Source organism: Aquila chrysaetos, chromosome Z (assembly GCF_900496995.4).
Source record: "Aquila chrysaetos chrysaetos chromosome Z, bAquChr1.4, whole genome shotgun sequence".
NCBI lineage: Eukaryota > Metazoa > Chordata > Aves > Accipitriformes > Accipitridae > Aquila > Aquila chrysaetos.
In genome coordinates this window covers 65,218,450-65,230,564 of record NC_044030.1, presented here as the reverse complement: position 1 = coordinate 65,230,564, position 12,115 = coordinate 65,218,450, and the positions used below count along the sequence as shown (strand labels likewise).

At 35.2% G+C, this 12,115-nt stretch overlaps 1 protein-coding gene across 4 annotated transcripts in view; it reads left to right on the top strand.

The window, feature by feature from the left end:
- Positions 1-12,115, top strand: part of IPO11 (importin 11) — a 112,555-nt gene that overhangs the window by 66,813 nt on the left and 33,627 nt on the right. For all 4 annotated transcript variants that reach the window (XM_030004185.2, XM_030004187.2, XM_030004184.2 and 1 more), the window contains 5 exons: positions 4,198-4,277; positions 4,866-4,946; positions 8,439-8,534; positions 10,108-10,221; positions 11,027-11,148. In XM_030004185.2, the coding sequence (XP_029860045.1) occupies positions 4,198-4,277; positions 4,866-4,946; positions 8,439-8,534; positions 10,108-10,221; positions 11,027-11,148 (493 nt within the window). The remainder of the gene's footprint in view (positions 1-4,197; positions 4,278-4,865; positions 4,947-8,438; positions 8,535-10,107; positions 10,222-11,026; positions 11,149-12,115) is intronic.

The window sequence follows — 12,115 nt, the reverse complement described above, 5'->3', positions numbered from 1 at the left end:
CGAAGTCTTGTGTGCCTTAACTGTCTGAGATAAGGCAAAACAGAAAATCTCTCTGAGACTGGTTCTCAGTTCAGTCTTAAGTTATCAAAGTGGAAGCCAAAGGGCAGATATGGTGAAGGGAAGTTCTGAATAAATGACTGCCTTGCTTATGTCTTCTGGAGCAGGGTGGACAACTAGCAACAGGGTGCTCCAGAAAATTATTTTGTTGAAAATACAGTGTAAGGAATATGAACCTCCTGACCTTTAGTTTCTGAATTTATTCTTACTGAATGGAATGACTCTTAATACACAGGTAATATAACTATTTTTCTGGTGTGTTTAACTGCTCCATCAGCATTTAAGTCCTTCAGAAAAAGTGTCCTATTAGAGGTTAACATTATTGAACTAAGAGCTGGAAGGGAGGGAGAGAAGAAGTTCATATATGAGATTTTTGGACATTAGAGGTATATAGCAGACTGTCCTGCTGAAGAGGAGGAAACAGATGTGGCAAGAAGTCATCAAACTAGAGAGGGAGAGAAGATGTTTAATTATCTTCATAGCCAAATTATATCATTTTTAAGCATTATTTTATCTTGCATAAGTGTTACTTCTTAGAGGTATTCATATACAATAATAGGGGATAAATTTCTGTGGTAATTGAACAGTGTATGTTAATAGATACAGTGCAGCTTTGATAACGCAGACCTAAAGGGATTGTAGAAAATAATATTGATAACCTTTATATAAAAGTAGACAGTTTGGTTATGTTTAAGGAGGTATGGACAAGCTGGATTGTGTATTATTCAGGTTGTTGGTTATTCACTGTGTTGTAGCTTTTGCTTTGTGTTAATGACCTTTGTGGGCAAGGTCCTGTGGGACTTGGTTGTGACTGTACACAATATTTTTTCAGAAGATACTGGAGGTGTGCAGTGATAGATTGCTAGTTCTGATTCAGAACCTTTAAGAGCTATTTGAGCGTCTAGTGTTTCCCATTGGATTTGGGAGTTTAGCTTAACCATCAAAGTACAAACTTGATTTATGATTTCTGTATTATAACAGAACATTTTCTTCAGCAAAGTGGTATAAAACTGGGTGAGATATACTGTGTGCAAATTATGTCTGGGAGTTTTTGAAGTGTGCTATGGATATCACTTAATAGAAAGGTGTTGCTGTGGGTTTTTTTCCTGTTGGTGAAAACATATTTAGATGACTGCAAATGAATATATAATCTGTTGCACAGGTTTTTTTAAGTGCTCTTAAGATGCTTGCCAAGACTATGTACTGGACAAGCACTTGTCTGTCACTGCTTCCTGGCCCACCAGTAATACCTTAAAAACCTGAACTTTGAAGGCCTCTATGCTACCTCCTCTCCTGCTTTCTCTGCTGGAGCCGATTGTCTTATTGACAAGAATATACCTTCAGTGTTCTTTGACTTTCATTCCTAACTTAAATTTACAGCCTAGAGAAGTAATTGCTTGCCATTGGTTTTCCTGCATCTTTTAGGAGATTTTTTTAAAACATGCTTATCTGTTGGCAAGCCATTCCAATGTGTGATGTATAAAAAATTGGTTTGAGATTTAGTTAAATTTTTGAGATTCATTCATTGATACTAGGTTTTTCATTATTTGAACATGCCTTTGCCATGGCCATATCACAGGCCTGTGCCATATGTCACCATAGGTTTATGTCAGTGCAATGACATCTCTTTAATTTTTAAGTCAACTGAAAGGGGAAAAATACAGAAATGTTTTTGAGTTTTCTTTTTTAACTAATCTGAAAGTATCATGTAGTTGTTCCTTTCCAGATGTATTGGTCCTTTTTGAAAGAGCTTTTCATAACCATTTCAGGATACTACTGCTGTTGGAGCTGGATGTCAGAGTTGTACAAATCAATTAGATTTGCCTTTTAAAGTAAACAATGCTATCCTTAAATCTTAAAAATACAGGAGCAGAATGTTGCATTTGATATGAAGGCTCAATTTCACTTGCATAACTGAGATTCCTTCAAAGACTGTGGTGCTATCACTGACGTACAGTAATCGTTCCTAGCATAATTATCATATTTGGTTTTCACATCAGCACTGCTGCTAATGTTTAAATTCTGTTGGAATATAATTGCCCTACAGAAGGGGTTGCAGAGGCTCTTTAGTCCATTTCTCAGTGCAGCAGATTGAATAATGTGGAATGGAGGAATACATCAATTCTCTGAGAGTGGATGCATTTCTGCAAAGTGACTGCTTAAAATGACAGCTGAAGCTGATACAATTTCAGATTGCAAATATGGTCAAAGTCAAGACATAACTGTTTCAAGAAGCATCAGATTTAATGTGCCTGTGCTGTACTTCTAAAGGTAATGGCAAAAAGCAGGTTACTGGAATAATTACTCTGATCCCCAAGAAAACCCAAAAAAGCGTACTAGTTAATTCAGAAAAAGATATGTTTGATACAGGAAAATGTGGCAAGAGAATTGATGCATAATTGGTTTTTAAATATAATCAGTTGAAGGTAGTGTCTTTCTAGAAAAATGTTTTTACTAAACATTGAGCTTTAGGCACAGATGAGTGACTGAATGTCTGTCGTTTCCATGACATCTATCTTACCTGTTTTTTTCCTTCTGGCCTCAGATAAGTTACTTCTTGCATTTTTGCTACTCATGCTTTATTACCTTTGTATCAGTTATCACAGATTCACAGAATGGAAAGTTATAGAAAGCTTGATAGCCCTTCATGTTTATGTGACCATTTCTTTACAATTTGTCTACTGCATCAGGGTCTGAAACTTAAAATATGGTTGTATCCAGTAAGAAGAAAAAAACCTGCAGACCTCTAAGGAGAATGCAGTAACTTCAAGAAATGTGTAACACTAGTAATATGCTACTAAAGGTAATTTATAGATGCATTTGGAATCTTTTGATGAGGATATTGGATGGATAGGTGAAAAATAATCTTTGCAAGTCAAGATATGTTAATATTCAAAATAAGTGATAACCTTTCAAGCACTGAGATATGAAAGCAGTCATGCATTCAAAGCTGTCTGATGGCCATGTCAGGTAACAGGAGCATTAGCGTTCTGTCTGATGGGAGGGAAAAGAAGAGAAACTGCTAAAACTCCCCAGAACTTTTCAGATGTTATAATGGAAAACCAGCCATAGTTTCTGTCATGTGATATTTTTTGTGGAATTTTTTTGTATATAAGCATATCTAGGTGTAAGCCACACTTTCATACAGGCTGTGTTCATGTAAGCTATGGAAGACATACCAGCTCTTAGGCAGCTGCTGGTGTTAGTTTAATCTGGTGAGGAATTTTATTTAAAGCTTACATAAAAGTATTTTCCTGTTGGCTTTCCATGATGATTTTATTGGAATATTAATTAAAGGTGGTGGAGCAGAAGTCCACTTACTGTACCAAGAATAGTCTGTCTCCCAAACCGCTTTTAAGAAAATTTAGCAATTCCTTTGAGGGATTTTTGGTCCTTTGTTTTGTTTTCACACAACAGGCTGTTGGCTTTCTGCACTAGTATCATCCTCCATGTGAAACTTTGAAACCTTTTTGTTTTGCTATGAATTGTGTTTATAGATGTTCTGGGGTGATTGTTTTTTAAAACAGTCTTACAGGTACTGCCTGAGGACATGTCTTTTTTCTCTCTTCAAACTGTTGCTGTATACCATCTTCTGTGTGTATCTGTCTCCTTAATGGATATGCTTTCCTTCCTGAAATACTCAAGGTATGGGCTAGAGCTCAGCATATTTCAGTCCAAAAGCTCAGTGTCATTTGATGTGGTACCTGGGTCAGAAGAGCAGAGCTCCAATCTTTATTTCACTCTTTCTACCCAGCATTTACTGACTCAAATGTGAGATAAATCATTTATCAGTAATTGCAGGTCTCTTAAGTATGTGTTTCATTTGTTCTATCTTCAATATCTTCTTAGTCCGCTATCACATCTAAAAGTTGACTTATTTTTTTAGCATTGGCTTTTGAGGTCATAGGATTTCTTGTGCTTCCATTTGAGAACATGAAAGTTGTTATCGTCCCTCTTTTGTTATTGTCTCTGGCAGGGAGACAGAACCTGAATGGTGCTGCATTTAAAATAACTTTTTTTCTATTTGTAGGCATCTGGCACTTAAAAGCTGTGTGAGGAAAAAGACTTTTAGAAGTAAATCGTTTTAGTTGTACTTCAGTTTGGTGATGAGGTTCTGAATTGTGACTTCTTTTTTTCCAGACCTGAGTTCAGAAAACCTCAAAAATTTCTTTAAGATCATCAATGCTTATATTTTCTTATCATCATCTGAATTTTTACAGGTATGTTACCATTATATATTCATATTAGCACCTTAGTTCCCTACTGGCAAACTATTTTTTCTCTCATGTTGGAAAACTTTGTACACACAAACATTTATACTCTTATTTATGTGTATACAAGCGTATTGTTCTAATGTTAGCTTTTTAGGGCACATGGTGGACACTCAATCAAATCAGATTTGAGAAAGATTATTATTTAGAATTAAAATTTTGTGGATTGATTTAGTACTCTGGTACCTGAAAAGGTCCTATGCAGGGTAGTAATAGTTACTCTAATTATCCTACCAGATTAAAATTATGATCATAAATTCTAGCAAAAAATGAACTACAGATAATATACTTTGTTCTCACATCTTCATTAGAAAATTCATTGAGACTGATTGTTTAAAAAACCAGCAAAGTTAAAAAATCAACAAAATGCTTAGATTAGATTTTAATTAGTTCAGGAAAGATGAGCATTTTTAGCAGATATGATCTTTGAAGAGAAGATGTGTCTTTGGACATATATAGTCCCTCATGTGTTGTGTTTTGAAATATATACATAGATACAAAATGTGTTTGCATAATACCTTCTTCATTTCATTTCAGATGTATGCTGCTGACTTATGCCAGTCATTTTGTGAACTTTTGAAGGACATAACTACTGAAGGTCAAGTTCAAGTTTTAAAGGTAGAGCGTAATGAAAATTATACCTGGATATTCAGCTCTGTCCATCTATTATTTTTGCTAGTGTTTTGTCAGGTTAGAGTAATATTTTCAAGAATGATGAATGTAGAACATGTAGAAAAAACCAGCTTATTTAGCACACATTGACATTGGAGTCAGTGGTGTTTCAAACTACATATTTAAAGTGTGTGTGTGTATAGAGAGTGTGTATATACACACATGTATTTTTTTAAAATGCTACTTTTCCCAAAAGAATGTTAGTATAGCCTTAAATAGAGCACCCTGAGAGATAATTACCTAACACACTCTTCCTGTACCCTCTCTGCAGTGCTTTCATTACTTCATGTGATTCCAAAGTGTTGTAGCTAAATCAGTTCTAAGCTAGTTTGAGTCCTCTTTGTAATAGATAGATTTAGATTAAGAGTCCCTGATATCTTTCTCATATGATTATTTTCTAGATTACTAGAGAAAGGTGGTTAGTGAGGGCTTGGATCTTCATGAAAATAGTTTGTTCTACAGCCTGGCAATAGCACACTTAAACAGCCAGATGACCAGTCACTGCATTGCGACGATAATGCTATGTATAGAAAATCTCAAGACCACTGAGTTGCAAAACAAGGGGCTTGGGTGAAAGTAACTTGATTTAATCTTTGTCTATCAGTGGACTCATGAAAGTTGTAGAAAGCTAATCAAAGTTGTTTATTTCTAATTGAATTTTAGAATGGAGAAGAGTACCACAGTATAAAACAGAAGATACTTACACTTCTAATTGAAAAATAAAAGGGCAAAATCAATCTCATTAATGAGTTTTAAGAGTTGTCCTAAATCAGTTTTCAGCTTGGTTCAGAATTCAGAAAAAATTTCATCGTTCGGACAAAAATGCAACATTAAGAAATGATTCAACTGTAAAATCATAATCCTACTTGTGTGTTAATCTGTGTTCATTTGGAGTGTTCCTAATAAAAATGTGCAAAGATAATTATCTAATTGCTCTATCTAGCCATCCAAATCTGAGTTTTGTCTGTACCCTATCAAGCAGTATTGATCCCTTTGCTAATACAAATATTAATAATGGTATATCTACTAATTCTTTTAATATTAGTTTTCCTCGTCAGTATTCAATACCAGTAAGAAAAATAATCATAGTTCAATTTTTGTAATGGCACATTTGAAAAATTGGCAAGATAAGGGTTAAGTAGTAAGTCTGCATATGTATGTGTGTTATTGTAAAAACTGTTAAGGTGGTTTTATGATAAAATAAGCACCAAATTATCAAGGTTCACTTTCTATTTTTTCTGCATTTCTGTATGACTGCTGGAACCTAATAGGTTCAATCTTTATTGAATGTTGGATGTATGTGCTCTCTATCACAGTCCTTTGTGTAGTGTACTTGCACTTGTACTATGACATAGTGTTCAAAGAGTCTTTGCTTTTGGCATAAGTTGCTATTGTAATGGCAACAACTGCTTAAGTAGAGTTTTTCAAAGTACAGTACTTTCAAAGTACTAAGAAACTGTTTTCACATAAACTTCAAATGGTATTATGAAAGAGATGGTATGAGATTCATAAGCTTTTAAAATATTAAGCATGATACTTTAAATGGGCCTTTTGAAGAATTTCAGGAAATTAAGTTGGAGTATGCACTGAAAGATACTTGAGTAGTAACTGTAGTGTGTTATTAGTTATGTTTCCATTGGCTGCACTGACTGGAAACTCTGTTGTTTGTAAAATTCGGACTTGAATTCAGTTCATTATAAACACAATGGAGGAAAAAAATTAGATCCCACCTACCTCTTTGGCGGGTAGCACAACTGCTTGTGGAATCCCAGGACAACAGGAGAAGTTGATAGTCCTCCCCATTTGTAGTTCCTGCTGTGAGGAGCTTAAGGTCTCTAGTTCTGGAATTTAACATGTCAGTTCCTCTCTATCAATACTATTATTTAGAGTCTATAGTTGGGCAAATGTTTGATGCAGCAGCTTTTAATCAGATCTCTAAAGTGGAATGATGCTGCTAATATAGTATTATTGATCCATTTGGCTCCCAGTGTGGCCTTGCATTAGCCACAAGATTTGTCCAGTATACTTTCCTAGTATACACCTTCCTAGTATCCCTACTTGCATCCAGAGGGGTAACTGAGCTATAATCCATGCAAGTATTTTTACAAAAAGGAAATGTCAGGCGTCACTATGCTGACTTGTTAAACAAAAAAACCCTAAGATAAATATTGGGAACAGAAACACCCAGGAGTGTTCTCTGAAATATTTTCCTACAAACAGTTTTGGCTGGATTGAAAATAAATATTAGAACAGTAAATAAATTGATAAGGTTGAAAAACACTAATTTGCACTGATAAGATGATTTATTGCAAGATTGCTGAGGCTTGATGTGACTTGATTGTCTAATTATCTAAGACAGACAGTATAAGGTTTGAAAAGACTCTGTACAAGGACAAATGAGTTAGCAAGAACTTCCGGTACCTGGAAAGGATGAGCGAGGGAAAAGTTATGTTAACATCTATATAACAGTATATTAAAGGTCTACAAAATTGGGAGGCATTGAAAGGGGTTAACTGCTGAACATCTGTCTCAAGGCAAGAAGTAGGTGGCATTAAATGAAGCCAGTAGGAATAAAGATCAAAAAGAAAAAAATGATTTAGGGGAGACTGGAGAAGAGCACAGAACAGTAGTTCCTTGTGAAAGTCCCTCTGAGCTGAAAGTAGGTGGAAACTGAGAAGAGTGTTTAAGGGAGGTACCTTTATGGTATCTTTATATGCTTTATACACATCAGTGTATAGATGTGTGGTCTCTTTTACTTACCTGTAGGAGTGAACAGGTATTAGTCCATTATTCTTACAGCCTCTCCCCCTCTTCATCTTGGTACAAGGGGGGAGCCCAAACAGCTGGGTGAAAGAAAGCCTGAAGAACATGGAAAAAAAATTACTTCATGGAACAGCCCATGGGGGAAAAGAAGAGCTGAGAAGCAAAGGGTAAAGAATGTAAAAACTGGGAACCAGAGAGGGTATCAGGAGTATCACATCTGAGAGCACTTGTGGTTACTTGATTCTCTGCAAAGAGGTGGTAGGTCCTAATCTTCAAAAAAGTGACAGGACAAAGATATGGAAATAAGCCTTAAACTGTTGGTATTCCTCCCTGCCAACCCATGTCATCCAGCTGCTTTTCCTGGAGCCTTATCAAGGTCCTTCCTTCCAACCCACCTCATCAACTTTGCTGGGGCCAGGAGGAGGCTGATGAGGAGGAGGTGCTTGGCTAGGTGGGTTTCTCTTGGCATGTCAGTTTTCATCAAGTCTGTTATGCAGATCAGGTTTGCAAAGTACTTCACTAGAATATGCTTTTAGCAATCCTGGTGTTTGCTGGTATTTAATGGTAAATATCCTACCAGGACTTTATGTATAGAGTAGTATATGTAGTTTTAAAGCTTCAGGTAAGATTTTAAAATGTACTTTACTAATTGTCTAATTTGCTCTTGTTCTTAAGGTTGTGGAAAATGTCCTAAAAGTAAACCCTGTTTTGGGTCCTCAAATGTTTCAACCCCTTCTGCCATCAATAGTCAGGGGGATTATAGATGGGGAGGTAAGAGTTACTCTTTAACTACTCTCTACTTTTCCTTTTGAACAGGAAAGTACCTTCTGTAATCTGGCCTAGGTTTTTTTTGTGTTGATGTTCCATTTTCTCTTGCTTTAAGAGCATCTGATAGAACTTTGACAGCCATTTTAAAAGCCTGTAAAAGTAAGAGTAGCACAAGAGTTAAAGCAACATATCCATCACTTATTTTGTCATCTAGTGTTTATTTTAATAAAACAGCACAAATTTTATTCTCTCATTCCTACACTATTAACACTGATGGTTAGTTAGATCCTTTGTAGGTGTTGGGAGTTTTTTGTTGGGGTTTTTCTTAAAGACACTTATACTACTCCTTTTTAAGTGTACCTGCACCAGAGAAAAGTGGACAAGGAGAAGACTGACCTCTTTTTTCAAATTGACTTATCTAATATAAAGAGCTGAAGGATGTGAAAATGCTTTGTGTGAGATAGAAAAGGCTTTAAGATTTTGCTTGCTTACATGTCTTAAGTTCTCGTATTTGTCTCTTCGCCTTCTACAAATCTCCATGTTGGATAAAAAGGAGTAAGATCAAATATACTTTAACTGTGTTGAACCTTGCAGCGCTAGCAGAGAAAAAAATACGTTAATCAGCAGAATCAGTGGGTTGAATTCTCTACACTTTTGATTTTTTTGATCAAAACCTTTGCTTTTTTCAGAGCTGAAGACTTTCAGATATCAATATTTGACTCCCATTATTATTCAGTTAAATAAGGTATTTCCAAGATTAAGTCAAGTAGTATTGCTTAGCAATGTACTTTTTGCTGTACAGAACACAAAAAAGACTGTTTGAACAGTCTGCAGTTTAAGAAGACACAAAACTGGAGAGTGGATTATTAAAAAGTCTTCTGATTCAAGTCTGTAACAAATTCATTGCTCCCTATTCAAAAAGGTATTAATCTGTGTTAACGTTCTAGGGTAAATGTTGGCATTTTGTTTTTCAAGTAGGCAATTCTACAAAATACATACTGTTAAATTGTTAGATGCTGAATTTAATACAAAGAAATCTGTAGCTTATTTGAAAATTAAAAGTAATAACAAAGGATAGTAAACTAATGAGTTTATTACTGTATCCAGTTAATTTTGAGACACTTGCAAGTTATTGGCAAAGGTATTATAGTTTCAGTGAAATAAGTAACAACTTCAAAAATACTAAGCACTTCTTAATGTTACTAAAATTGTAAATAGTAATTTTAAACCATAATCAATTTTGAAAGTAATTTTTTAACAGTACAATATACTGTTTATTCCTTAAGATGCAGATTTTTAAATTTAAAGTAAAATCACCTTGCAAGTTGTCTGGGCTGTTTGGAGGAAACTGACTTTGAGATTTCCATAGTTTTCCTATTGTAAGAATCGAGAAACTCTGGTAATGATTGCTCACTCTGTCTTGTGTTCTTAGAGGCTTTTAAATTACAACCTGTAATTTCAAATTTAATAAAATACATAAAGGATGCATGCAAGTATTTTCCATGTATTTCTGCTCTATATGTTAAGTATTTTTCTCTTAATTAAACTAAGCCCTCGTGGTTTACTTTTGTTTCAGAGATATCCAGTGGTAATGTCTACTTATCTGGGGATCATGGGTAGAGTTCTACTACAAAATGCAAGGTTTTTTTCATTACTTCTGAATCAGGTGGCTTGTGAATTGGGTCAGGAGGTAAGGATTTTTTTCTTGGTGTTTCAGCTGGATTGCATGTGGAAGTCTTGCATTCTTTTGACCTGAAAGAACTTCTCCTTCTGTTTTCCATGCTTTTTTCTCCCCAGTCCACCTTGGAAAGGGGCCTTTTCCCCTACTTCATGTTCTCACAACTACCCTAAAACATCCCATTAGAAGTTTTATACAATCTCTAAATTCTCTTCCCGCTGCATCCCACAATAAGCCAGATAAACCCCATTAGTTTGCATGGTATTGCAGGGTGTTTCTTTCCTTGTGCCATCTTGATGGGTCTTGCACCAGGGATAATGTTCTAATCATTCTCTGAGTTCCTGGGCGTATCAGGTTCAGTAGTGTTCTGCTACAAGTGTTCTACTATGTCTTTAAGTGAAATTTTAGTAATTTTCTTAGGTATAGTAGAGGTTTCAAACAGGTGAAGACAAGTCTTCTTTTTTTACTTGTCACCAGTGAAAGTAAAACAGAGTAAGTTCACATGCTTTCTATGTATTAGACAGTTACAGGAAAACTGTTTGGGTAATTCACAGTTCTGAATTAGTTCTCTGTCCATGAATTAAATGCATTTCTAACTTCTAGGTTCTAATTAATGGTGAGGTTGTTCAGGGTCTAGAAGCACTGTCATAGAAAATTTAACAAACACCTGTTGCTTGCTACTTCTGTCAGGTATACATAACTGTATGGTATCTTTTCCAGATGAATAATGTATTCAGTTGGTAGAAAAATAAAAATAAATTATTTTCTAAATATGCTGAAGTACTTATGAAAAGGAATGTTCTGTTTCCCATTGCAGTTGGACCAAATTCTTGGTAACATAATTGAAATGTGGGTTGATCGGATGGATAACATCACTCAGCCAGAAAGAAGAAAACTTTCTGCTTTGGCATTGCTTTCACTTCTGCCATCATTGAATAGGTAAGCAAACATACAATGCTTTAAATAAGAATGCTTCAAAGACCCTTAAGATGGTTTCTAAGGTATTTCACAATTCCGCACATAAATATTCCAATATAAGTAGTTTTGTTGCCTCTTTTTTTGCCAAGAGAAACTTAAAAATGTAGAATTTTCATGCTACATTATATTGACTTCTTATGTGGCTTCATAGCAAAATAGTCACCTTTCTGCTATTTAATGGAAAATGTCATTTAATAAAAGTGAGAAAACAGCACTGCATATTTTATTGTCCATTCTCATATTAATATTGAACTAGCTGCTTCTCTCATCTATGATTAAGTAGTTGCTTTATTTGGCTTGTTAGTATTTTGGTGTCCCTTCAAGGGAACAATGTTCATTCAGTTTTCTTTCCTGTTGTGGGTAGATCTGAACTTTCATCCTGGTTTTCCCCTTTGATGTTAAGTGGAAGAGTTGCTGTGAGAGACTGAAACAGTTTTTGCACTGTAGATTTCTATAGCAAGCAGCTTTTACTATTGTCCTTTCTCTAGCCATTGTCATTGCTGAATATACATACAAAATGAAAGTTTTTAATGAAAATGCTGAATAGTGTTACATGGACTTCTAAATTGTCTCTACTAGAATTTATGTGTCACACATGCTTAGGCGAGAGTTCAGTCCATATTTACCTTTAGATTATTCTTGTCTCTTTGAAAGTCAGGAAGACAAGACTGCATGAGTTTGTTTAGTCTGCCGGATTTCCTGGGAAGTCTTAAGTATTGTCCAATGGGAATTTAGATGTTGCTCACAAATCCTAAAGCTATGTTAGTATCTGTAAAACTGTAGAACACTACCTAAAACATCAGGGAACTCTTATACATAAAACTTAGAGGCTTCATTCCTTTTAATGTGCACAGAAGCTTTCCTTTTTTTGTCCTAGATCATCAGGACAAACATCTAGCCAAAGGTGAACCAAGCAGCTGCTTTATGA